This window comes from Canariomyces notabilis (genome assembly GCF_033297395.1).
Source record: "Canariomyces notabilis strain CBS 508.74 unplaced genomic scaffold N656scaffold_17, whole genome shotgun sequence".
NCBI classification, from domain to species: domain Eukaryota; kingdom Fungi; phylum Ascomycota; class Sordariomycetes; order Sordariales; family Chaetomiaceae; genus Canariomyces; species Canariomyces notabilis.
In genome coordinates, this window is record NW_027041839.1 from 87438 (window position 1) to 112567 (window position 25130).

A 25130-nucleotide genomic window follows, 5' to 3' on the forward strand; every position below is an offset into this window, starting at 1 on the left:
CGGCACTTGAAAGCCCCACAGTTTCAGCCTGCAGCCTTGCCGCCAACAGCTGTGACATCAGCCAAATCGGGAATATAAGTTGACCTCCTATCTCTCACTCCTCACACGACCATCTTGACGTTCAGATTCCATCAACAACATTTTACAAGTCCATATTCTCCTTATACTGCTGAGATTTTGCAAGAAATCATCCCTTATACATCGCAAGTCTCAAGGAGATACGCCAATTTTCTAAAGTCTGGTCCGATCTCAGTCTCATATCGCAAACCTGCTCTTCAGCCACCACCCCACCAAACAAGTACCCGAGCTACCAGCAGCCATGACAGCCAAACCAGCCACCTGCTGCGGCAAGAGCGCCGAGTGCGTCTGCGGTAAGCATTAAACTCACCTTACCTATGCCCTTTCATTCACAGTCACCCTTCCCCATGATCCCGTTTCTCTGCTCTCCCATCGCCACTCATGGAACCTTTTCTCCTTGACAAAAATCCTTCAATTAGGTAGTTACACATGCTAACCAACCGGGCAGCCAAACAAGCAACCTGCTCCTGCGGCAAGCAGAGCGCGCTGCACTGCGACTGCGCCCAAGCCGGGACCGAGAACGCGATTCGTGGCGCCCGCTGCTCCTGCCGCGCCCGTCCCGCGGGCCAGTGCACCTGTGACCGCGCGGCGACCGAGAACCAGCCGCTCAGCGACGGCAGCACCTGCTCGTGCGGGGCCCGACCTGCTGGTATGTTTTTACTTTCCTTATCCCTACTGATTTGTTCGTGGGTCTGTGGCTGATCGATTTGCCTTGGGGGGTCATCTAGATGCCTGCACGTGTGAGAATGCGGTGGATGGGGGGTATAATCCGTCTCGGAATGAAATCGACTTCACGACAAGAGCTTGATGTGTGAGGTCAACGAGGTTTGGCGGGGATCAAGAAGGATCGGGGATTGAACTGGGTCGGAGAGGGAATGGGAGTGGGCTATGAATGGCGTTGGCGTTGAGGAGTTTTAGTGCAGACACTGGAAGTAGACGGGTGATAACGAGCATCACAAGCAAACTCGGCGTCGGAGCAAACCGAGACCGCATTACTCGCATGAAGATCTAACTGTTTGGGATGGTCCACTTGGAGAGGTACCCTGCCGTTGCTTGAGGGGAGATTACCTGAAATACTTTCTCTGTCTGAAGGCGGATCAATAAGACTTTGCACTCCAATCTTCTATAGTGGTTTGAACACAGCCAGCTGCAGGCAGTGACCGCTGTAGGAACTCGACCAGTATTCCTGGAATTGGATCGGCTCGCGAGTACCTAGCATCCCGCAAGCCTCGATGTCTAGGCAAAGGAAAAAAAACCCTCCCCCAACATGGTGTGCAAGGTCCCAAGCAACTCGTTATCATGGTATTTCCTGGCCACAATCTGCAAGTTGATCGGCGCCCCTTCAAAGTCTCCCTCGGCCCACAATTGTCTGACATGTTTGCATTCCTCACTGAGCGGCGTTTTGTTCGACGGGGCATAATCCTCAGCACCCTTCTTCAGCGCCTTGACAGGCGTGGGGACAACGGCGGCCGGGCAGTCCACATAGTTCCAGAAAGCTGTGTAGTTCCAGTAAAAGGCTGTGTCGTGGGCACACGCGGGGCCGACGAAGACGGGGCAGATGACGACATCGACGTCCTGCTCGGTCCAATGGCGGGCAAAGTCGCAACGAAACTGGTCGCGGGTCAGGCGCTGCTGGTGCACCTCGGACGCGGTAAGCTCTGGGCCTTCGGCATCCTCAATGATGTGTTTGGTCAGTGCGAACATGGGCTCGCCGGTCTCTTGTAAATGGTGCTTTGTGCCCCTGCCGCCGTCAGGCCAATACGCCTTCCGTATGAGCTTGATGGCCTCAGCCGTGCGGTAGGGCTTGAATGGCTTTACTTGAAAGTTTTTGAAGCTTTCCAGCCGAGCTTTAGCCCAATCAAGAGCCCTGGTTACGGGCGGTTGCGGCTGGATGTGGCCGTCGTCCATCATAATACCAACTTTGATCGGGTTCGTCCAGACGTTAGTGGTAAGCCCTGTCCAAGGAATGCGAACCAGCCGCGGATCTGCGAGATACGGCCGCTGGGAGAGTATTGTCTCCATAAAAAGGTCTATATCTCTTAATGAAGTGCACATTGGACCCGCCGATATGAGAATGTTGAGCTCTGCAGCGGCACCCCCGTGCAGGAAGTCGTGCATAGGCAGCATGTACGAGGTTGGCTTGAAACCATAGATTCCGCAGAAGCCAGATGGGCAACGGATGCTGCCGCCGATATCCGTGCCGATGCCTAGCACCGAGCCACGGAGGGCGATCAGAGCAGCCTCTCCGCCGGTGGAACCGCCCGCAGAGAGAGTGATGTTGTGGGGATTCAAGACCCGTCCATAAGGAGAGTCAGTTTCGAGATGCATGAGGGACTGCGGCTGATTGGTTTTGCAGTAGAAGACGGCGCCCAGCTTCCGCAGAATGGCTACCATATGGCAGTCTTGTGTGTCCTTGACCCGGGTGCTCACGTATCCGGCAGAAGAATAATGTCCCGCAAGGGGCATGTGCTCCTTCAAACTGATGGGGACGCCATGTAGAGGACCAACCGTCGTTCCGGTGGAAGCCTGGTATTCATCCAGCTCCCTCGCGCGCTGAACTGCCTCGTCCATGAACCACTCAACCAAGCAGCAGCTGACCTGGTGGGCAATGATGGCGCGCTTGGCAAAGGCTGTGGCGACAGCGACGGCAGTGAGAACTCTCTTGCGGATGAGACCTGCTAGAGCCGCCGCATCGTGGTTCTCGGTGATGTCGAGCTCCTGCTGAGTCAGGATGCCACACTGACGCGGAATCGCAGTAACATTCTTGGGTGGGCTGTCGATGAAGTGCTGGGGAATATAAAGCTCCTCGGGCACCTTTGCAACGAACTCGCCGACTATTGAGTTCTTCAACTCCACAAACTCGGGAGTCCCCTCGGCGACCGGAACAGTCTGGATGAGGGGAAATGGTCGTGAGGGCATCTTGATCGCGTAACTGAGTACCAAACAAAGATTGTCGGAGTGGCAGAGAAGGAAGAAGGAAGAGGAGGCAAGAAGAGATGGGGGATGGGGATGGGGCCGGTGTCCTAGAGGCAAGCTAGGCCCTTGTGTCTCAGTTATGTAGGTATGCGAGCCTACTCACAAGCCATTCGTCCCATCCGACTGGCGCTGCGGTAAAGTCTCACAAACACCCTCTGTGGGACTCGAGATCGGGGTAGCGGGCGACTGGGAATTCGGAACGTTGATCCATGCTGTCGGACTGAATTTGTGATCATACATTAGCCAAGTATGAAGCATCGACAGCAAGAGCGGCAACGAATGCTCCTTCTACCACCTTGCCCGTCGACCACTGGCACCTTCTTGGTGCAAACGTAAATACGGCGAAAGGATTCCGCGGCCCAATGGATAGGGAGGTATAGGTAGTACGCAACAAATCCAGAGTTCCCTTTCGGTCTACCGTACCGCGTGACACACGCCACCTGTGACCTGTCCCACCACGGTGTTTACCAGACAGAAGTGTGGATTACGATGGAAATTCTTGGACAATACATAGGAAGAAGCCACCGTCATGAAGATATCAAGCAACAACATTGTAGAATCAGCCCTGCTGATAAGGGCCCAGGGAGAGAGGGCTGGAAGGCTGTAAGATTCCGCGACGGATCGAAGTTCGATCATCGAACTGCGTGCGGAGTACAATATCGAGGTTGGCCCAGTGCCAACCCGACGTCATCCCACCAGAGACGCCACAACTGCAGTGGCTGGTGCGGCTGAACTTGAAATGTGGCGCGAGCTCTAGGTGGCATCCATGTTTCTGACCGCCCGGCAGAAAATCGTTCCTTTAAACGCGACTGGAGAGTCACTGAATAGATCGTGTTAGCCACGACTCGCATTCACCAGTTCTAGACAATCATAATAGTGAGCGAGACCGCGTTAACAATAGAGAATTGAAACTGAGTTAGGCCCGCCTAATAGGTCCAATAGCTCTGCTTGCTATTGTGCGATTTGTGAATAGGCTGTGCCTATTGTTGGTCGAGCCACAATAGAGGTCTTTGGTGGGACCGTGACGCCAAAATAGGAAAGATAAAAAAAAACAGTCGAGCCCAAGAAAGGCGCGCAACCTTTTCTACACCCAAAATTCCTCGAGCCTTTCACTTTCACTCACCACCAACTTTGTCCGCAAGGTGAATTCTCTCGCTCACAGCGCGATTACATCCAAAGTCCATCTGCATAACCACTTTGCAAATCATTTTCTGAAACTCCAACCCATCTTACTTCTCTTGCAATCTCTGCATTATCCCGCTCTCCCCATTGACAATTGGCGAGCTTCGAACCACGATGCCTCCCAAGAGAGCCGCCGCGGCGGGCGCAAGCGCTTCGTCTGCGACAAAGCAAACTACCACCAAGAAGGCTACCGCCGCTTCCAAGAAGACTGCGGCGCCCAAGAAGGCCGCTGCGCCGAAAAAAGCCGCTGCGCCGAAGAAGGCCGCTGCGCCGAAGAAGGCGGCCGCTCCCAAGAAGACAGCTGCAGCTAAGAAAGCTGCGCCAGCCAAGAAAGCTGCGGACGAGTCCGACAAGGAGAACGCAGCTGGCCCCGTCAACGGCATCAAACGTAAGCGGGATGCCGAGGACGATGAGCAGACTGACGAAGAGGTCGCCAATGACGCCGGCGCCGCGAACAAGCGCGCTCCCAAACGCGCCAAGAATGGCGATGCCGCCGAAGAGCAAGAGCAGAATCAAGGAGCACCAGCTGCGCCGTCCAAGAAGAGAAAGGCGGCCGAGCCCGTCGCCAAACCTGCAGCCAAGCGCGTTGCGCGCGCGCTCAAGGTCATCAACGAGCCGCCCACCCAGGTTATGGACATTTTTGTGTTCGGCGAGGGCACCGCCGGCGAGCTTGGCTTGGGAAGCGTCAAGTACGATGGCAACAAAAAGCCCATTGACGTCAAGCGACCCCGGATCAACCACAATCTGAAGGATGTCGTGCAAGTTGCCTGCGGCGGCATGCACGTCGCCGCCCTCACCAAGGACAACAAAATCTTGACGTGGGGCGTTAACGATCAGGGCGCCCTCGGTCGCGACACCACCTGGGATGGCGGCCTGAAAGACATGGCGGATGATAACAGCTCTGATTCCGACGATGATGACGACACGGGTATGAACCCCAAGGAGAGCACACCTGGAGAGATTGACACCTCGACGATCCCTGAGGGAACAAAGTGGGTTCAGGTCGTCGCCAGTGATAGCGCGACCTTCGCTCTGACCGAGACTGGCCAAGTTTACGGATGGGGCACATTCAGAGTAAGCCTTTGCATTGTTTTCCACCACTGTACTTCATCTACTAACACTCTCTGCAGAGCAACGAAGGCATTCTCGGTTTCAGCCGTACTGTTTTGGTCCAGCGCACTCCGACCCTTGTTCCGGAGCTCTCCAAGATCAAACAACTGGCTGCTGGACTGAATCACATTCTCGCTCTCGACGAAAAGAACAAAGTCTATGCTTGGGGCGCTGGCCAGCAAGCCCAGCTGGCTCGCAGGCTCCTGGAGCGCGACGATATCGCTGCTCTCTACCCGACTTGCATCGGTACCCTTCCCGGCCGCGCCAAGGTGCACAAGATTGCCTGCGGTTCGTACCATTGCTTTGTGATTGACACCAAGGGCCGCGTCATCGGCTGGGGTCTGAACAATTACGCCGAGCTCGGCGTCGAGGACGAGGCCGGCCAGGACGGCGGTTACGTTATGCGCCCGCAACTTATGAAGAAGCTGGCCGATTACGAGATCGTCGACATCGCCGGTGGCGAGCACCACTCGCTCGCATGCACCAAAAATGGCGAACTGATCACCTGGGGCCGCATCGACGGACACCAGGTTGGCCAGCCCTCGTCGTCCTTCTCTGAGGACAACACCATCTACGATGAGCGCAACACCCCGCGTATCCTCCTGGTCCCGACCGTTGTCCCGGAGATCAAGGATGTTGTCGGTGTCGCGGCGGGCACCGACCACAGCTTCGCCATTACCCAGGACGGCAAGGTTTACTCTTGGGGATTTTCGGCAAACTACCAGACCGGCCAGGGCACCACCGACGACATTGAGAGGCCCACCCTCATTGATAACTCCGCCATCCGCGACAGGAAGATCATCTTTGCTGGCGCCGGCGGCCAGTACAGCATTCTTGGCGCTCTCCCTGAGGAGAACTAGGGCATGGTTAGACCCTTGCTGTGGATGTTTGAGCTGGATCTCACTGTTTCCGCGAAAGCGGACTACTTTATCAATTGCGAACAAACATTTGTTCCCCAAGAAAATTGCGACTTCGATGTTCCTCACCCAAGGAATGAATGAGTCACGAACATACAACAAACGACGGGGAGTTGAGTTTTTTCCAGCAGCAGCTAGTTTCTGTTTGCCTGGTCTTTACTCGACTTGGTCTTTACTCGACTTGGTCTTTACTCGACTTGGTCTTTACTCGACTGGTCTCGCATCAGGCTGGATAGGAGACGATGCCGTATTCTGCGTTCATCGCCGGCAGAGTTTCTGTCAGCTTTGTCTCTACTCGGCTCGGTCCCGCATCAGGCTGGATTGAGCGATGCCTTTTTGTGCTTTCGTCGCCAGGAGAGCTTTCTGTCAGCCTGGTCTTTCTCGGCTTGGTCCCGCATCAGGCTTGATTGGAGACGGATGCCGTTTTGTGGCTTTCCTGGCTGGCAGGATAATGGTTCGGCATGGCGTGGCATATTTCTGGGGAGATTTTCTCTCACATTTGCTCGCGCTTTAGATGACACTGGGTGGGATACCCTCGGATATTTCGGCGTCGGTTGTTCTCGCTTTTTTTGCTGTTTCTGATCCCACCTCAGGCGCTTGCTAGGCGTGGTGGACGCATTTGCTTATATCTCCCTGCCTGTACAACAGCCGGCGGCATCTTCTTTCATGACATGGGCTGGCATGGGTGGCATGGGACGGGGTTCTTCTGGGACGGGATTCTTCTGGGACACGATCTTCTCGCCGGCAAGTAGCGAGGATAGATTAATACTGCGTTTTGCTGATCTCCATCTTGTGTCCTGTTGCGTGCTCATGGTGCTCTTAACTCTTGCCCTACGATTCAGAAGGCCCGTCGTCCATCTTCACCAATCTCAACCGTGTAACAACGGCAGCAATAAGGGTTTTACCTTGCGTGATAGTTGTTCGCCCGGAGGAGCCAATACAGAATCCAGGCGATGATGACAAGATCAGTAGTAGGAAGTTGACGCAGGTTCGCATTAGGATGTCTCTTTTTAATCATCTCGTCATTGTCTAATTAAGCCACGGTATTGTTCTGTTGTACAGCATTTGAACTCCGGGTCGTCCTCCGCTCAGTAGAATCGCGGCGATCCTACCAAGATTTTTCATGCATGCCCATTTTTACAATACCAAACAACCAAGCCGGAATTGACCAATCCCTACGCCAATCACATACACCGTTCCAAGATTCTCAGGCACCAAGGACATGATTATGTTATGGAGCAGTCGGAACCGACCCGCTCCCGCGGCTGCTGAAGACGCCCATGATGCCAAAGCCGACGTAGAACAGCGCCAACGGGTACGCCACCAGACCCCTCATGGCCTTCATGCAGCCCACGGCGCAAAAGATGCCGCTCGCGCTCCACGTGCACCACATGATGGCCGCCGTGGTCAACACAATCCCCAGCGGCGTGTCCATGGGCATGACAATCCCCACCAGGCTGGTCATGACCAGCGGGAGCAGGCAGTACCCGAGCACCGAGGCGGACCGGGCAAAAGTGAGGTTGCTGCTTCCGGGCGGGGAGGAGCCGGCGGCGGAGGAGGAGATGGCGTTGACTGAAGCCGCCTCGGCGGTGGGGTAGGCCGGGCCTACCCCTGGATGGTACGAAGAAGGGGCTGATGGGTCTGACGGTGACGGGGCCATCAGTGAGAGGATGACGTGCAGGCTCGCCGAGCCGAACACGGCGAGCCCGTAGATGAAGCCGAAATGTACGCGGCCCGAGAGAAGGAGGAAGGTGCCGTAGAGGAGGAAGAAGAGGAGCGGTCCGGCGAGGTCGCTGTCGTCCATCAGGTGCTGGTCGATTCGGCTGAAGGGGTTGAGCACGGCGAGGGTCTGCGGGAAAGAGGGAAAAAAGTTAGTGGGAACTTGCGTGCCATTCAAAGGTCGCGGTCAGAGGGAGGAAGGTGCATGCATGCCTTTGTTTTGATGTGGCCAAAGTTCACGCCCAGCTCTTCTTGAAGCGGCGGCTCGCCGTCATAGCCCTCGGTCGAGAAGGCAGCTAGCCACCCTGTCCGCAGACCGCCCTGCTCGCCCATGCGCCCTGACACGCCGGGCCCGCCGCCAAAGCCGGCACTGAAGCCGCTCGACACGCCGTAGCCTCCAGATGAGGGACCTCCGTAGCCGAATGATGCTTGTGAAGGCGTCGCATGGCCGGACACGGGTTGTGTATAGCTGGAGGGGTAGAACTGGAGGTTTTGCGCGCCAGAGGGGCCGTAGCCCTGGTTTGGCGGTGCGCCGTAGTATTGCGACATGGTTGAGTGCCGCTGTGGGAAAATGAGTAAAGGAAACTCCTGTCAAAGGTGTAGGGTATTCCAGGTATCGCGGTCGGTAGCTAGAATCGTAAAACTAGGCCGTTAGGTGTCGAAAGGAAAGAGTGTGGTTGGTGAATATGACAGGTATCCGTCGGTCGTTGACATTCAGCTTGATGTTGTTGGCTTTCGGGGCTCTTTGCGGGTTGCGACCTGCTTCTTGACCGTCATCTGCCATCCTGGCCTGGAAAAAGCCTACAGCTGCAGTGGCCAGCTGTCAGCTGCCAGACCAACTGGCACTCTGGCAGAGATTAGCGAACCATCAGTTGCCGGGACCCGCCGCCGATCGACAAACCCCGGCAATCGGCGGCGCAGGCAATCTTTTGGCCGATAATTTTCGAGACCGTTCCACCATCCATCCGTCATGCCATTGCCTGGTCCACAGCCCTTGGAAAAAACAAACACCGCGACGGCCGCAGAATATCCTATACGATCCCCAGGCGAAGCAGATTAGCAAGTCGATTTGCGCTTGCATACACTATATCTCACAGCGATGGTAAGCCAGCCGCATGCAAAGTTCCTCTTCCTCCCGCGCCGCAGCAAGCATCTAACCCGGGAAATCTCTCTAGGCCTACCGCCTCATAACCCAAGCCGTCATCGTCGGCACGCGGGTTCTAGGCCGCGCCTTCTCGGAAGCGTACAAGCAAGCGGCAGCGTCGAGCCAGTACCAACGGGCGCAAGCAAAGGCGGGCAATGGCGTGGGCGCGTCCGGGCGCGCCAGTCTCAGCAGCGGCATGACGCTGGACGAGGCGTGCAAGATACTCAACGTCAAGCCCCCGCAGGGCGGCAAGGCCGACATGGACGAGGTCATGGAGCGGTTCAAGCGCCTGTTTGACAACAACGACCCGAAAAAGGGCGGCTCCTTTTACCTGCAGAGCAAGATCCTCCGCGCCCGCGAGCGCATCGAGGCCGAGGTCCGCCCGGCCATGGAGAAGGCCGCGCAAGAGGCAGAGGTTAAGGAGGGGTGGAATCCGAAGATTTATAAGGATAGGTAACCAAACCCCCGTCGTGGGGGAAGGGTTGCTTGAATTTCGGGCTGTGCTGTTTCCGGTCTGGAGAGGAGGGGAGTGCCCAATCGGTTCCCCTTCCTCTGGCAGAACTGTACAGTCTGGAAATTTTCTTGGCCGGCGCTTGTAGGAAAGAACGGCACGGGCGAGGACGATGTACCCCGATGGTGACGATGCCCGAACAGACGACACCGAAAGGCGCGCGAGCCATGTCACTCCCTTTCGAACATTTTGCGGGATTGACAACGGGACGACGATTGGGCGGAAGGTTGGCGGCCCCGATTCCCGTGCTACACATACATCTTCACTCGACTTTTGGCAGGCCTGGCGTTACGCGGTTGGGATTCGGGCGGGTGCGTGCCAGGGCATTTTTTGTGCATCACCTTAGACCGCATCGCATGACTCCCGCTTTACACTGTTTGTTCATGATGTTTTAATAGCTGTATCATATATACGATGTTCTATGTGGGGGAGGATGGGAAAATAGGAGAGGGCGGCGCTTTTGGTGGCGGAGCAAACGGCGCATCTAGACGGGGTGTCTCGTCTAGGGAAGTACGAGGCCGAGAGGGGCTGGCTATAGAACGGCAGGCTAAGAGCAAACAACATGTGATGCCTTTCTGTCCTTCACTCTCGATATCCGGATCAAGACTCTTGGTTCCGTATTGGGCTCACGTAAACCTCGTGATCTCTGAAGAGGTACCCCTTATACAACGGCTTCTGCCTCGCAGAGATGCATTACGGGCCCCTGAACTCAGTTTGATCTCCTCGTTGATCACGCATCCGTTAATATGTTAAGTACCAACGAATCCCGGATCCAATCACAAGATATCGAAAATCATGTCGTCATCGGTTGGTCGTTTGGTTTGTCATGTGCGAGTATTCCAAATCTCATCCCGCTCTGTGAGCAGTCTGCCACTCTCCGGTTAAGGTTGGACGTCGAAGGCGTTGCTGACCGAGCTCGCGTCTGCGACAACAACGTGTACTGAGCCCATCTCGGATCGATGGCATCAAGGACTAAACACGATTCAACACAATAACGGAGCGGTTGTGGCAATATTTCTTCTTGTTGCTGCCGAGTAATGACAAAGGATAGGTACTTTATTTACAAACACACAAGGCAGCATCAAGTAATACATGTACAGTACATGTACATACATGTCATAAACAGTTGGCAGTAACCCTCAAACATGAGCCCAAAGCTCAGCACATCTCTAGTACTATCCAAAATCATTGCTCCTTCGTCTCGCCATCCTCAGAACTGCTGTTACTCCTGCAAGCTGCCTCGCTCACTATCAATGCTCCACGCCGCCGGGTCCGGCGTCGTCATTCCCGTTCCCGTAGCAGCGGGTGAAGCGCTCAGAACGCCCGCCTCTTTGGTAAAGTAAAAATCCCGCCCCTGACCCTGCGCCTGAGCCTGATTCTGTCCGCCTCCGCTTCGTTCGAAATGGCCTGGCGAGAAAGGCCAGAGCTGCGAACTCTGCGTTCTGCGTTTCGGCGCCGGGCGTATCACGATGCGCACTTCGCCTTCGCGCCCCGTTGCATCTTCTGGCATGTTGTTATTGTTATCGTTGTTGTTGTGCACTGCTGCTCCTACTGAGGCCGAGGGCGGTACGGTCGGCGGTGACGCCCATCTGACGCGTGCTACTGCTGCTGAACCAGTACCATTTCCGCGTTTATTAGGACCGATGACGGGGTTGAGTTTGGAATTGGGATTGGCAGCCTCCTCGGGGGGTGTGAGTTGCTGGCGTTGCTGGGCGCGGACGGAGCGGCGCTTCTGGACGATGCGGCGGGCAAAGTAGGCCGCGAGGAAGAGAAGGAAGAGGATGACAATGCCGCCTAGGACTATTCCTGCTATCTGGCCGGATGGCAGAGAAGAGGATGCAATTGCTGGAGCGGGAATGGCTGTAGCTGTGGTGGTCGGGATCGTTGCCGTGCCGGTTTGGGATGTCGTCAGGGGTATTTCCGTAAGTGAACTTGACGTCAAAGCTGAAGAGGTCAAGAGCGAGGAATTTGTGGCGGAACGGCTCGGCGAAGCAAATAAGTTTGTAGAAGATGTAAAGGAAGTACCCGAGATACTACCCCGTGTCGAGCTTGTACTCGGCCCTTGGGTTACAAAGACGGTCGTTGTAACAACAACAGTCGTGACCGCGTTGGGGGCGACAGTCACGGCCGAGAATACTGTGTTGGTGACCATTTCCACCACTACACTCCGCGCAAACACGGTGCTTGTGGAGGTGACTCTGCTGACGAGGCCAGCATCGTCTCGTTTTCCTGGCCTTAACCTCCTCGGAAAATCCGAGGGTGCACTACTTTTTGCAAATGCCGGACCATTGTCTCGCGCCAAAATGGGGTTGGGAGTTCCAGGGACCGTTGGTGTATGTACTAGTGCTGGTGTTCCTGGTGATAAGGTTGGCGGCGCATTCCTGAGTGTCCTCCTTGCTCGGCTAAACAAGACGGCAGCCGTAGACGTCAATGTTTGCGTCTGCTGGGCTGGATCAACAAATGTTAGAACCTCCGTCTCGGTGACAACGACCACTGTCGTCTCGGGTGCGCCTGTGAAGGACGTAACGGTGAGAGTGATGGTTTCTGTAGAGACGACTGTCGCATTCTGCAACGCAACGGGGGCTTGTCCCAAGCTCGACGGGTCGTTGGCATTGGTCGCCTGCCTTTTCCTCTCCCTCCTCCAGCGGCTTGCATGGCCCTTAACTGCCGGTCCATCGGGTGGTGGTCCTAACCTCGGCGGCGAAGGGAGAAGTGGTGGCCTGGCACCAACCCCGCCTTGCAATGGTGGTTGCTCGCGGTGGCTGGATACATATAATGGCGAGTGCTCACAGAAAACCGGAATAGGCAGTCCCAGGAGAAGGGTTCCCAGACGCTGCAGTATCCTCATCCTCTTTCTAGTCGCATCATGGAAGGCCGGGACGCCGTTGAGGCGGAAGGGTATGTAGGGTGCTTCTTGCCAAAGCAGAAACAGATCAGATGGTTGACAAGCTGGTACCAGATCGGATAAAGGCAAAGTTATTAAAGACTATATCGAAGAGCATCGACAACATCCGTCAACTGGAGATATTCACCAAAGCTCATTGAGGTCATTGTGCCTGGATGAAGTGTGCAAGGGAACTGATAGCTTTCCAAGGCAGCAGAGCGAGGGTAGCAGTGAGAGGTGCCATTGTGAGGTGAGGATGCGTCCTCCAGATTGTCGGTCGATCCAAGATGCTGAAGCCCGGAACCCGACATGACGGCCTGACATGACGCAAAGGTGTCTAGCGGAGCCCATGAGCACCGGACCGCTCTCCATGATTTTGTTGCTAGTCAAGGCATAACAACCGGCGGGTGATCGCGGGAGAACTAGACAAGAAACGAAAGAATGACGGCGTATTCGATGGGATGGCAACCAGTCAGATCCATGCGTAGCGCCATCAATCTGGAGATTCCAGGCTTCTGCTCGTAAGGCTCTGACCGGCAACCGGATGTTCAGGAAAGCTTCTCGAAGAATCGGATCGGGTGGGATGCGGCGGGAATGGTCAATGCCCCCTGGCCCGGGACTTGAGGACGAATGCATAATAATCGACGGAATGATGGCCAGCCGATGGGATGATCATGGCATGGAGGTGTGCTGCAGAGTCCAGTTGATTGACCTTCTTTTATCTGAGGCCATCCGACTAGCAGCATGGTAAAGCATCAAGAAAGCAGGTCGTGGATAGAGTGCGTCTCAGGAAAAAAGAGAGGAGGCATCCGATGCTCAAGTTGAGATTTCGTATTGTCGACAGACCATGCGCTTATAATTTGGAAGTCGCAGATTCTCGCCTTCAATACTTCCACAATCCCCTTTCTTTAGCCGCCCAACGGATGCTCATCGCTGCCGCAGACGACTTCGGACGATGCGCGATGTCTGAGCGCGTGCGCATCGTCTCTCCGGCCTCTTCTGTTGTCGTAACTCGTCAAGCATTGCGGGCTTGTGGGTTGTTGGGTTGGTTCGGCAAGATGCAGATTCCCAGACAAATGTAACTTATTCCTTGCATCTGGGGCGGTCCGATCTCGTGGGTTCATGCGACACTCCCGCGCCTGCGTGTTACATATGCTTTCCCCATAAGATTTTCTAGGGTAACAACATCCCCCCAGAAGCAGAAACAATGTACAGTATGGGCTTTGTGTGTAAGCTGGAAGTAACGCTTCCTGGTGACGACTGCCAAGCCCCTTTCTCTCTTTAAGACCCATACTGTATACGCTTGCGGTGTGATGATGTGATCAGCCTGGGTGTGCCACTCCTGAGGTTGCCAGCTAGATAGTAGTAGCACGTGGTTATCTCCTTGCGTGTCGGATCAGACAATCCATTTCACCCTTCCCACCACGTACTACTCTCGTAGCAAGACTCGGAATCCCAGGGTATCAATGCCCAGGGGCACCAAAAATAAAAAAGAAATCTAGGAGCGAGTGTGTATAGTTGCCAGGAAGATGGATAATCATCGTCAGACCCAAGATACCTAGTAGCCAAGAACAGGGAGAAGCGAGGTGCCATCCACTGCTAAGCGGGAACATCCAACGGCGCAGCACATGGCTCCTCCTCACCGCCGCGCATCACCTCGCGGCTGACTTCTCGTCGTCCTTGACCGTCGGGCTTCCCGGCAACGCCGCCGTCTCCCCAGTAAGCCTCGACACCGGGCTCAGTCTGCTGGGGCTATTGGGGTCGTTCATGCCGAGCACGAAGCTCTCCTGGCTGTCGCCCCATCGTCCGCTACAGCGCTGGCTCCCGCGGCGACTCCGCATCTCGCGTTCCCCTTCCGCCCCGTACCCGCTCCGCCTTTTCTCCGCTTCATAGGCTGCGTACCCAAGGTACTGGTCGTAGTAACCATCAAACCCGACCGAACTCCTCCGGCGCTGCTGGCCATCACTGAGATCGCCACCACCACCATCCCAAAGCAGCCCCTCCCGGTCCTCTCCGCCGGTAGTACCAGTAGTAGTCGTTGTCTGACCCCGGCTTCGCGGGGCCATGCTGCTCATGAAGCTCCTCAAGCTAAGCGTCGTCGGCGTCCGATGCGCAAGTACTGGCAGCGGCGGTGCCGGCATTGGTGGTGGCGGCACCGCGGCCGCCGCAGCGTTGGCCACATTGTTGACGCTCGAGTTTTTGCTCCTCGCGCCGGGCCCTATCGGCGTGCAAGGCTGCGTCCATGGGTAGCCATGATAGCTGACCACGCTGGTCAGGTCCACGCTCCCATCACTACTATCCCCTTCCTCGTCATTCTCATCATGACTCTCTCTTTGCCTATCCCTCCTGCCCCCCCTGAGTCTTATTCGCCCCCTCCCTGTCCTTCTCCTCCTGCCCCCAACTGCAGAAACCGGCTCCCCCATTCCCAACCTCGGCCACAACTTCGCCAGAACCGGCCGCAGCGTCGGCGCGCTGGCGCAGATGAGCGCCATGTCCAGCTCGACGATAGTCATGACAAAAAACGCCAGGGTATTCGCCACGCCCACGCCGTCGCCGCTGGGCCGGTGGTTAGATCGGAGCGAGAGCTGCAGGCGGATGAGGCTCGCAGCGATGACAAAGATGCTCAGGCTGAGCACGACGGCGAGGGCGGCCTTTTGGCGGGGCGGCAGGTCGCGTAGGCGCACGATGCAGGGGATGATAAGCAGGATCAGCCAGGCGTCGGTGGCCGTGTGCAGCGCCGTCGACGCCACCAGCAGTGGGTCAAAGGTGAAGCATTTCATGGGCACGCCGAAAAACTCGCCCGCCACCGGGTGGCACTGGAAGATGCTCATGAAGAGCAACGGGCAGCCAAACAGAAGCACTGCGATGACGGTCGCCCAGGCCAGCCGCTTCTCGAGCGGTCGCGTCTGGAAGATGCGCAGGTAAAAGACCAGGATGGAGAGCTTGGTCAGGCAGAGGCAAAGCTGGTAGAGGATCAGTCCGACATAGGTGCGGAGGATGTAAGGGCGGAGCGCGTCCGGGGCGGAGTAGTACGCGCTTGGGTTGTAGTCAGTTTCGTAGACTCGTTCCGCGGCTGTATCTGGGACGCTGCTGGTGCTGCTCGAGCTGAGCTTGGCAGAGCCACGGATGTGCGGAGACTGGGAGGCAATGCTGTAGACGACGCAAACGGCTGTCGAAAAGACCCAAGCCAGGACGATGAGAGTGTCGTCCAGAAACCATTTTCGGAGGAGGAACAGGCGGGACCAGATCCGCGAGAAGATGAAAACCGTGCAAACAATGTGCGGGATGAGGATGCCCATGAGTATGCCCGGGACGATGTGATGGTTTGCCTTCCAAATGTGTCAGGGGTTATCTTCACCAGGAGCCAAAGGCAGAGAATGGGGTGACTTACATCGGTGCCATCTCCGTTGGGACTTACCATGGTTGGTGTAGCATTGGCTAGGACCGCAGGATAACTGAGGTTGAATTTCGTGTAACCGGTCTCGATGATCACCGGGATAGCCATCGTTGCTCCTAGTGGCACCTCGCCGGGTACGATGGATTCACACTTTCTCCAACCTGGTACTCCAGGTCCGCAGCATGCTACCTCTTCTTGGATTGGATACTCCGGTCTCCGACTCTATCCTCCGAAAGGGCGTCTGTCCCGACTGGGTTTTACGATACGTATCACAGTAAGTCGAATGTGAAGACGAGTCCGAGCAAGGAGAGAAAACCAGCAGTGACAGTAAACATGGCTTCATGGAGTATTTGAACCCCCCCACATGCCCGTCCTACCCATATTACCAGTGAAGAAAATAGCAAGCGATGCCGTGCGAGGTCATCAGGATAGAGTGCCCGGCCACATGCACCTGCCCAAGCCAGTGCAGGCCGGGGCGCACAGAACAGAGCTGCGAATGTTCTTCCATGCTTTGCAGAAAAAGGCACGGGACGAAAGCACGCCGTGTAGAAATACCGCGTGATGTGATTGGACGCACTCCCGGGAGCCGAGGTGGTGCAGCGGATTGAGGCAGAATTCGCGTGCGGGAGACGGATGGCGGAAAGCTACTTTGCGGGGTGCTCGCAGAGAGGGAAATATGCAGCTCAATGCCGACGATGGACAAGAACTGGTATATTGCATAGTATGGCGGCGACCAAGTTCGGCGGTACTTGTATCTTGGCTGCTGTATTTGCCGTCGGACGATCCACGACGACCTCCGTCGCGGACCGATTTCGCCATTTCCTGGAATATCGGTCTCGCCATATGGAGCGCTGGCAGATAGGTAGAAAGGCGATTGAAGCCGGGCTTGTTCCAAGATCGATGGGAGTTGTCCCACCTGTCAAGTGTTCAGTGTGAAGACCTCACCTACATCAAGTTCCCGCTCATTGTGGTATCGTGTTGGCATGCGCCTGCTGAACGGGCTCTTCAGGGAGCCTGCTTGTGCGTCCGGGCGCTGGGACGCCATGCTGGGCCCCAGGACACAGCGTGCAGGAAAAGACGGGGGTGAGAGTTGCATCGGTCTTCCAATAGCTGTCCGGTTTGCTTCCTCCTGCGCCTGATGAACAGGCCATTGTTGCGGAGAGCAAACATAGCTGGTAAGCAGAACTGGTGTGAGTGTCCCAGATGGGACCGAGATCAGTGGATGAAGACTTCACATCGCAAATGTCCATCACGTCTTGAACAAGAGAAGAGGTAATGCAAGAGAGAGAGCGAGATCCTATACAAAGCCAGGATGGGAGATCGAAGTCTCTTCGGCTATCTCTCCGCAAAATGCAACGCTGCCATGCGCGGCAACGCACTTTGACAGCACATTGCGGGGAAACAGAGGTCAGAGAGCTGGTGTCAGAGTTTTGTCTAACCCAATCGTGGCCCCTGAGTTTTGACCCCTTCTGGCTCTTCCCTAGAACCACTGGCCGATGATTTGTATGTAGGCATCGAAGTTTCCGCTCCAGAGGCTTTGAAACACGGCTCGTCCGCTCGGTAGCGAGACAGGTGTTCGAGCACAATCGTCTGAGCTGATCGCGCTCCCCAACATGAATCCGGACCTCTTAGACCTTTCTCTTCACGAGACCCCTCCAATAGTCGAAGCTGTTCTCATCGCTCTGTAGTGCCCATACCTTCCCTGTCGGCCTCAGTGCGCCGTTGATGCCGTCCGCTGTTACTTCCTCCGCCTTCAGCATTCCCCAATCCCTGGTGATTCCCAGAATACGTGCCTTGACCCCGCCTTCGGCCTCGAGGGCTACGATTTGGTTAGAGTGCAGCCAATGCCGGTAGTACCTCTCCTCTAGCTCTTTCGAGAACCCGTTGCGGCAGAAATTTTTGTACAGGACTTCCAGACGGGTTAGAATCCGGGCGAGTAGCCGCTCAATATGAAACGGGGCTAGCTGTTTCCCACTCCCTACCAGCGGCAAGAGAGCATCAAGACTAGTGGTCGGTCGGCGATTGTTTGTGTTGATGCCTATTCCCAAGACAATCTGGTAATTCCCCGACGAGTAGGCGCAGTTTGACAGAATCCCTCCGATTTTCACGTAGGATATCTCATCTGGCTTGCTTGGGTCTCTAGCGTAGATGTCGTTGGGCCACTTGAGCTTGACTGGCAGCTCTGAGTAGCCAGGGCCATAGCTTTTAATTGCCTCGACAATGGCAACAGCGGCGAGGTACTGGATAAAGACAATCGGTCGGGAAGCCGCATAGTGGGCTGGATGGTTAATGACGGTCGACATGACCAAGCTCCCAGGAGGTGTGACCCAGACATTGGAACCCCGGCCTCGGCCCGCTACTTGAGTTGTCGCAGCAAGTGTAAACCCGGAGGGAAGTCTTGAGAGTAGGCTATAGTTCCTGGCATGCAGTGTTAGTTTATGAAGCTCTCACCGGGGGAATGGTCTCTCACTTCTCAAGCAGGGTGTTTGTGCTGGTGACGACTTCGCCGTACATCAGAACGTCACCCCAGCCTTCCGCTTCGCGCTCTGCGAGTCTGAACTCCTGGAGACTTGAGTAGTAGATCGCGTGGTTGAAACATGGCGTCTCCTTTGGCTCCGGCCATGCGCTTTCATGGGATACAATCCGCTTTGGAATCCTGTTGTAGTCCGCTGTAGGGTCGGGCGATGCGCGACCATTGTTTGTCTTGGATACCCCGAGCTCATTTGAGAGCGCTTGGCTTAGAGACGCCAATGACCACCTCGAATCTGGTTTCTCGAGATGGAACAAGTCATTGTCTCCTTTGATATACTCTTCACCGTCTACTTTCGTTATTATGTCGTCAAAAGAGTACAGCATCTCACCGACCTCGGTGTGATGGAGGGAAGTAAGGTGGAGTTTGGAGAGACTGGGCGCGACCGATGTTCCTTGACTAACTTCTAGGCCAAGTTTGGTCAGACACGCCTTCAAGAAGGCGAGCCTAGCATCCTCATCCGCCACAAGCTCATCGAGAAGGACATTGTACCCTGGGATGTCCGGCTGCTGGCTAAGAAGGACCGGGTCGAACCTATCTACAATCAGATACTGCTGGGAACCGAACGCCGACAGAACTTACTCAGGATGCGGACCGGCGACAATGGCGCCCCCTTGGCCAACCTTGCAGTACACGACGGCGGCTTTGCAATCCCCAGATTCCACTGCAAGTTCGTCTGCATACTCGGCAAGCACCTCCACAGCATTAGAGTCTTTGCCGACAGTATCCGCATCGGCAAACACTCCGCCGCCGTTGTAGTAGCATTTGAAGACATTGGGCAGCGCATCGGACTCCGGAAATGCGTCTTGTCTCACAAGAATCTTGGCGGCTTTGGCACCACGCTCACTGTGGTAGGCGAACCCCTTGAATGCGCCGCCGCGGCATGTTCCAGGGAAGAAGGCCAATTCACGGTTCCCAATGACTTCCAATTCGCGATTGCCTACCTCAAACTCGCAGCGTCGGCTGGCATAATAGCCGCCTGCACAGAAGCCCAGGTAGGCTCCCCCGCGACGGACGAACTGGGTGATGGTCTGGTTGCCAGCGCCGTTCAGGACACGGCAGTATCCAAGATCGGCGCCTCCGGGAAACACGAGGAGAGCGCATGTGGGAGCCCAAGGCTCCTTGAGGAGTGCCGACTCAGAAATGGGAATCACGGCATAATTAGGGGACAACAGTCGGCGAAGCGAGTAGACACAGTGCCGGACGGCCTCGACGGTCGATCCCGTCCCTGTAGCCGGTCAGTTCTGAAACCCTAACAGCAATATCAAGCGGCAAGAGAGTGTTAGTCAGACCTGTATAGACCAAAACGTTGAGTTTTCGGGGTGCCATTTCAAGTGTCGGGTGTAGATGATGATCCGGGCCTCGCGTGTGAAAAAAAGATGAAGGCCTTTTGGCGTGATTTTGAGGATTTGATCTCCTCTAAGACCTCCCCAACAAATCTTCTGGATCACCTAACGTGACTCGAATCTTGTGCTTTTAATCGCGCAACCATGGGATCAACACCGAAAGCAGCCGGACAACCGAAGGAAGAGCAGCCGTCGCCTGCTGTCCAGCCCGCCGACGATGAACCAGATGAGTGGTGAGTTTGCGATCCGGGGCGTTTCTCCAATCATGTCCCCGGCAAATCAAAGAAGTTCTTGCTGCTCACTGGATGCGGCAATTCTGCAGGGACAAGCGCATCTTTAGCACTGGCTGCGCAGGTACGTTTCGCCGACACATGCACGATCGAAAGAGGCTGGATCCCGGAGTTCTCAACGTGTTTTTCGGGCTGTTGGAGAAATCGAGATTCCCTCACAGCAAAAGCTCAACTCCGAGCGGATATTGCCGGCGATGTCGTTGGCACGCAGCGGAACCACCCACTTACTGATTGATGTTGGAAATCCATGGCAGACGAGAATGCGAAATTGACTGACTGCTACTACGAGAAGAAGGACTGGAGAGCCTGCAAAGACGAGGTATGTCGGCCCCAAGACCTTTGGTTTCGACGGACAAGCCAGGCTCACAGCAAAGCGAACAGATGGAAAGATTCAGGCAGTGCTGGAAATTGAAGGGTAATGATACGAGGACGGATACAAAAAATGCGTAACCATCGCTGTTAGCAACGCTTCCTTAAACGCTGCGCAATTCGAGTACAAATCCACAAGCCCCGTACCGGCCAAAGTGAAGAGAACCTGGAAGTTACTTCCACGAATTCATTATGCATATAACGTACCATTGTGGTGATGATTTTCAAGCATCTTTTGGTCCAATGCTGTCAGCGAGGCCATCAGTGATTACCTACAGTGGCGGTTGAGCGCCTATGCACCCCTGCTCGCGCCGAGAAGCCCAAGCTCCCGTCTTCGCGGTCAGCCAAGGAACTGAGGATTTCCTTTAACATCACTGCATCATCCACCACCTGCAGGCTGTCACCATCCACGGCAACCACCCCCAGCAGCCAGACAACATGGGACCGCCTGCCTTTCAAGCATATCGCTCTGCGCGATTAGTAGCGTCATGTCTACGACAGTCTCGAGCCTCTAAGCCTTTGTCAAAAAACATAGCCATCGCCGCTTCGCAAAGAGCATCCATTTCATCGAAGCCCAAGCCCGCTCTGCCGCGCTCTTCAACAATACCCCCAGCCCCTGCCGCCCGTGTCGCGCCAGCCTCCAAAAACGCGAATCATGGCGTGATCGACCCTCAAGCAGCCATCCCGGAAGCCTCTACCGTCGCCGACGTCGACCCGACCCTCGCCGCTGAGATACCCACAAGTGACAGCAGCAGCAGCGGCACCCCGCTGTCCCCAGCATTTGCCGCCGCGCTAAGCGGTAGCGGCAGCGGCAACGGCAATGGTAATGGCAACGGGACCGGACCGAACGGTCAGGCCATTGACTGGTCCTCGTCCTTCCATGGGCTCTCGACCACGCCGTTTAGCCCCGAGACGGCGGCCGTGCTGATGCAGGCGCTGGACCCGATCGACATCGAAATCAAGCCCGACGGGATCATCTACCTGCCCGAGATCAAATACCGGCGGATCCTGAACAAGGCGTTTGGGCCTGGCGGTTGGGGCCTGGCGCCGCGGGGAGAGCTGATAGTCGGCGAGAAGGTGGTGACGAGGGAGTACGCATTGGTGGTGCATGGACGGTACGGAAGAGCTCAACCACTTGATTTGACCTTTGCGGTCAGCTTTTGATGCTAATACTAAGCTCTCAACAGCTTCATCGCCCAAGCCCGCGGCGAATGCCAGTACTTTTCCGAGGAGACGATCCCTACGGCAGGTGAAGGGTGCAAGTCGAACGCATTGCTGCGGTGCTGCAAAGACCTGGGCATAGCCTCTGAGCTGTGGGACCCGCGGTTCATCCGCGCCTTCAAGAAGGCGCACTGCCACGAAATATGGGTCGAGCATGTCGCGACCAAGAAGCGGCGGCAGATATGGGTGCGCAAGGACAGTGATCCAGCGTATCCATATCAAGCGGTCAGGTCGACGGGTGCCAGAGTATAAAATTCTGCGGGCGATGTCGGTAACCAAGTATGGGAGCGGACGGTAGAAGGCGGACTGAGGGGTAAGACGGTTTTCCCCTGCGGGAACGCATATAGAACTGGGTATATCGGCTTGCCACTGTATCATATTGTACCATATCAATGCACAAAGGACCATACCTACTTCTACCGATGGTTGCCGAGCGCATCTTACCATGACCTTTAAATCAGCTCTGCAGGGCAGCCTAGGCACAAAACAACGCCGGTACCGTACCTACCCATACCCGTCAAGAGATCTAACAACTTACGCCAGTCCCTAGATACCAAAACCCCCGGACTGAAATAGCAAGCGGCCTTGGTTTCCCCTACTTCTCCAACCCCGAACTCCTCCCGGCATCCCCACCACCAGTCCCCCAACCCCAGGGGAGCCACCCTCCGCCTCTGGCCTCGTCGTCCTGCCCCGCAACCCGTCTCCTAGCCCCTCCACCACCACTGGGGGTATCAAGGCCCTGCATATCCATCTCCTCGCCGCTCTCGGCCTCCAACTTTTCAAAATCCGCCTCGGACCGACTCTTGCTCAGCCCGCTGGCAATGCTTTGCTCGCTCAGCGACCGCCGACTACTTGCCCCGCCAGCACCATTGTCACTGACGACGCTGATACTACCCATAGACCCAGGCTTCTCCTTCTCCCGCAGCTCCTGCGCACCCAGATCCTGACCAGCAGCCGCCGCCGCCTCCTCCCTGTCCAGGGCGGACAGTACTATTCTCAGGCGCTCCCGCTGGGCCTGGATGAAGGAGACGCGGGCCGCCGCCGAGGCGGAGCGGATCGACTCCGGAATGAGCATGCTCAGCGCCGAGGGGACGGCGCTTACAGCAGCAGCACCACCACCACCACCGGGGGGGGCGCCACTTGCACTACCGCTGCCGGTGGTGGCTGCGGACATGGCACTTGAGACGGCCGAGGCGAGGAGGTTGTAGAAATCAGCCGCCGCGGTGGACGATGGAGCGCCAGTGGAAGGGCCGGTGCCCGAGGTGGTTGCGGTCCATCGTGCCGAGGGGAGGGTGAAGCGCGCGAGGAGGGCTTGGGTGTACGACTGCGCAGTTTGCGGCTCGGGCGGGGAGGCGGCGGCTTCCGGTGTTGGGGGCAGGCCGAGGACGCTGGTCTTGACGACCTCGATGGCGCGCTTGATGTAGTCTATTCCCGCTCTGCGCAGGCGCTCATGGGCTGAGGCGATGAACTCTTCTATGGCCGATTCGTTCTCCTCGAGTTTCGGGTGGATGTACTTTTCGTAGATGAGGCGAGCGCCTTGGGTTTGGGGGAATACGAGGTAGAGAAGGAAGAGCAGGCGGATATACGCGTAGAAGGGGATCCTGTTGGGGGCAGTGCCGACCGTGGTGAGCAAATGGAGGAAGGAAGACGGGTTCCGGAGAGTCAATGACACTCACCAGACAAGAAACCAGTCTAACCACGACTCAATGAGGAGCGCGCAGGCCAGGACAACCCAGTACATCAGCCATGGCGTTAGCTGGGCCGGGTCTGATGTCTTGAGAGCCTTGTAGCTGGCGAAGAGTGGGAACAGGAATGACGCGACAGAGCTGTTGCGGTCAGTTCGTGGGTCTCGGGAATTGAGGGAAGCGTGACGCACGAGAGAAGCTTGGCAAAGATGTCGAACATGGTTCCGACTCCGACGCCGATACAATTCTGCGGGATTGGAATCAAAAACTAGGGTAATTTGGCGGCGGAGAAACGGTGCACGAAATCGACAAACAAGGGCAAATAAAGGTTGCCCTCAGAAGTTGGACTGTTGGAATGTCCAGGGCAGGTTTAAGAGAGGATGACTGAGAACCTCCAGATTCATCAGTGGCTACCTAACCAAAGCAGCCTCGCCAGGCGCGGCATGCGGACAGTCCGGCTGAGGTCAGTTGAGGAGAGAGGGTCACTGAATGACCGAATGCAGATCAGAGAGCCCCACTTACCGCTTATCGGCGTCAAACGCTCAAACAGCGTCGACGATCACGAAGCTCAGGCAGCTCCTTTCTCTGGGGCCTTTCAATTGTTGCAGTTGCAGATACAAGACCCAAGATAAGTATCTATTTCCCGATGCAGATTTCCCACCATCAAAGCCCAACATGAACTACCTACTGGTAAATAGGCTCAGATAGGGATCCTATGACGCTACGAACTATCGCGGTTCCAGACTGACGTTACCCCACCAAGCCATGCCAAGCAACGACGTAATGCGGGGTAAGGACCAGCTGCGGTCTCCACTTTTCTGTACAAGTATACATCTGCGGTCCCTGAGGTGTATGAGAACTTCCAAGTGCAAACGGTTTCTCCTATAGAGGGAAACTTGAAGAACTTCCAAAGGTGCCATTTACTGTGATCTCTTTTGTGTCTTGAGTTTGCCTCTCGACTGAGTTCTCCTTGTCCCATTTGAAATTTCCGCGCATTACGCGGCTCTCGACGTGGCCTCTTCGACAAGGCGCTAGGCTGCTTCGACTTCTCAGACATACGTGTCCGTTTGATACCTGACGGAAGCCAGAGTATCTCTCGGCTTTCATGTGAAGCTCTAGGAAAGCCACCTGCTTGTCTGGTCTCCAATTTATAGGCACTCCATTACAGCACCGGACGATCGGTAAAGATCTCCGTGGGCTCTTTATTACGGGCACTAGGATGCATTATTCGTATGTAACGGGCGACCTAGAATGCTTCTTGTATCGTCAAATGACTGCATGGCCTCACTTACCGATCCTCGGTCGCCTGCGTAGACCTCTCCCTTTGCCCCCGCGCCGAGATTGATGATGGGTCCGCAGACCCGCTAGGGTTCCAGAGATTCAAATCAAGACGAACAAACCAATTCCGTAGCGAATCAACGAGCCTTGAGAGGCGGATGCTTACCTAGCACGTTTCTGAGATGCCTGACCTAGGGAATATTCAGTGGCTGCCGGGTGTGAATTATGATGAAAATGGGTCCAACAAGAGGTGCCATCCTTGTAAGTCTAGAACAGGGCTAGAGTCCCATAGACACGGTACTCAATGCCCAAGCACGTGCCAAGGTGTGACGGCAGTCATCCCGTCGGCAAGACTGCATGACAAACAGCCAGAGAAGCGGGGGAGCTAAGAAGTGTTGAAGCTCTGAGTGTGGCCTGCCCGCGTCCCCGAAGACTTGGCATCGCTAGAGTTTTCGTCGTATGGTACCTCGGCTGAGGGGAAGCTAAATTTGAC

General features: G+C 55.9%; 13 protein-coding genes across 13 annotated transcripts; 5 read left to right on the forward strand and 8 right to left on the reverse strand.

The window, feature by feature from the left end:
* The first annotated feature begins 78 nt into the window (after positions 1-78).
* N656DRAFT_781142 (uncharacterized protein) lies at positions 79-1282 on the forward strand. The gene is made up of 3 exons (XM_064815529.1): positions 79-371; positions 527-727; positions 807-1282. The coding sequence occupies exons 1-3, from the start codon at positions 320-322 to the stop codon at positions 884-886; spliced, it is 333 nt and encodes a 110-aa protein (XP_064668404.1). The 5' UTR covers positions 79-319; the 3' UTR covers positions 887-1282.
* Positions 1283-1314: 32 nt separating this feature from the next.
* Positions 1315-2997, reverse strand: N656DRAFT_712730 (amidase; the record flags this gene model as incomplete). The annotated part of the gene is made up of 1 exon (XM_064811842.1): positions 1315-2997. One exon carries the CDS (start codon positions 2995-2997, stop codon positions 1315-1317), a length of 1683 nt encoding a protein of 560 aa, XP_064668405.1.
* Positions 2998-4350: 1353 nt separating this feature from the next.
* Positions 4351-6206, forward strand: N656DRAFT_790750 (RCC1/BLIP-II; the record flags this gene model as incomplete). The annotated part of the gene is made up of 2 exons (XM_064816913.1): positions 4351-5310; positions 5367-6206. The coding sequence occupies 2 exons, from the start codon at positions 4351-4353 to the stop codon at positions 6204-6206; spliced, it is 1800 nt and encodes a 599-aa protein (XP_064668406.1).
* A 998-nt stretch (positions 6207-7204) lies between these two features.
* On the reverse strand, positions 7205-8734 carry N656DRAFT_734833 (Yip1-domain-containing protein). Its single transcript, XM_064812704.1, has 2 exons — positions 8196-8734; positions 7205-8112 (listed from the first exon to the last, which is right to left on the reverse strand). The coding sequence occupies exons 1-2, from the start codon at positions 8529-8531 to the stop codon at positions 7495-7497; spliced, it is 954 nt and encodes a 317-aa protein (XP_064668407.1). The 5' UTR covers positions 8532-8734; the 3' UTR covers positions 7205-7494.
* A 363-nt stretch (positions 8735-9097) lies between these two features.
* Positions 9098-9583, forward strand: N656DRAFT_799571 (protein transporter; the record flags this gene model as incomplete). Its single annotated transcript, XM_064817885.1, has 2 exons — positions 9098-9104; positions 9180-9583. 2 exons carry the CDS (start codon positions 9098-9100, stop codon positions 9581-9583), a joined length of 411 nt encoding a protein of 136 aa, XP_064668408.1.
* A 1276-nt stretch (positions 9584-10859) lies between these two features.
* Positions 10860-12485, reverse strand: N656DRAFT_799572 (uncharacterized protein; the record flags this gene model as incomplete). The annotated part of the gene is made up of 1 exon (XM_064817886.1): positions 10860-12485. The coding sequence occupies one exon, from the start codon at positions 12483-12485 to the stop codon at positions 10860-10862; it is 1626 nt and encodes a 541-aa protein (XP_064668409.1).
* Positions 12486-12575: 90 nt separating this feature from the next.
* On the reverse strand, positions 12576-13293 carry N656DRAFT_182148 (uncharacterized protein). Its single transcript, XM_064808775.1, has one exon. The coding sequence runs from the start codon at positions 13155-13157 to the stop codon at positions 12666-12668; it is 492 nt and encodes a 163-aa protein (XP_064668410.1). The 5' UTR covers positions 13158-13293; the 3' UTR covers positions 12576-12665.
* On the reverse strand, positions 13294-13993 carry N656DRAFT_182149 (uncharacterized protein). The gene has a single exon (XM_064808776.1). The coding sequence runs from the start codon at positions 13811-13813 to the stop codon at positions 13430-13432; it is 384 nt and encodes a 127-aa protein (XP_064668411.1). The 5' UTR covers positions 13814-13993; the 3' UTR covers positions 13294-13429.
* An 898-nt stretch (positions 13994-14891) lies between these two features.
* On the reverse strand, positions 14892-16183 carry N656DRAFT_182282 (uncharacterized protein; the record flags this gene model as incomplete). The annotated part of the gene is made up of 2 exons (XM_064808778.1): positions 15913-16183; positions 14892-15850 (listed from the first exon to the last, which is right to left on the reverse strand). Coding segments are annotated over exons 1-2 (1073 nt in total), but the record flags the coding sequence as incomplete, so codon positions are not given.
* Positions 16184-17317: 1134 nt separating this feature from the next.
* N656DRAFT_182204 (class II aaRS and biotin synthetase) lies at positions 17318-19938 on the reverse strand. The gene is made up of 4 exons (XM_064808777.1): positions 19741-19938; positions 19031-19676; positions 18389-18982; positions 17318-18336 (listed from the first exon to the last, which is right to left on the reverse strand). Exons 1-4 carry the CDS (start codon positions 19775-19777, stop codon positions 17547-17549), a joined length of 2067 nt encoding a protein of 688 aa, XP_064668413.1. The 5' UTR covers positions 19778-19938; the 3' UTR covers positions 17318-17546.
* A 374-nt stretch (positions 19939-20312) lies between these two features.
* Positions 20313-20566, forward strand: N656DRAFT_781152 (uncharacterized protein). The gene has a single exon (XM_064815530.1). It carries the CDS (start codon positions 20332-20334, stop codon positions 20494-20496), a length of 165 nt encoding a protein of 54 aa, XP_064668414.1. The 5' UTR covers positions 20313-20331; the 3' UTR covers positions 20497-20566.
* A 325-nt stretch (positions 20567-20891) lies between these two features.
* N656DRAFT_790753 (mitochondrial genome maintenance MGM101) lies at positions 20892-21926 on the forward strand (the record flags this gene model as incomplete). The annotated part of the gene is made up of 3 exons (XM_064816914.1): positions 20892-20943; positions 20989-21568; positions 21641-21926. 3 exons carry the CDS (start codon positions 20892-20894, stop codon positions 21924-21926), a joined length of 918 nt encoding a protein of 305 aa, XP_064668415.1.
* A 161-nt stretch (positions 21927-22087) lies between these two features.
* Positions 22088-23885, reverse strand: N656DRAFT_846485 (uncharacterized protein). The gene is made up of 3 exons (XM_064819231.1): positions 23551-23885; positions 23351-23500; positions 22088-23275 (listed from the first exon to the last, which is right to left on the reverse strand). The coding sequence occupies exons 1-3, from the start codon at positions 23577-23579 to the stop codon at positions 22270-22272; spliced, it is 1185 nt and encodes a 394-aa protein (XP_064668416.1). The 5' UTR covers positions 23580-23885; the 3' UTR covers positions 22088-22269.
* Between the last annotated feature and the right edge of the window lie 1245 nt (positions 23886-25130).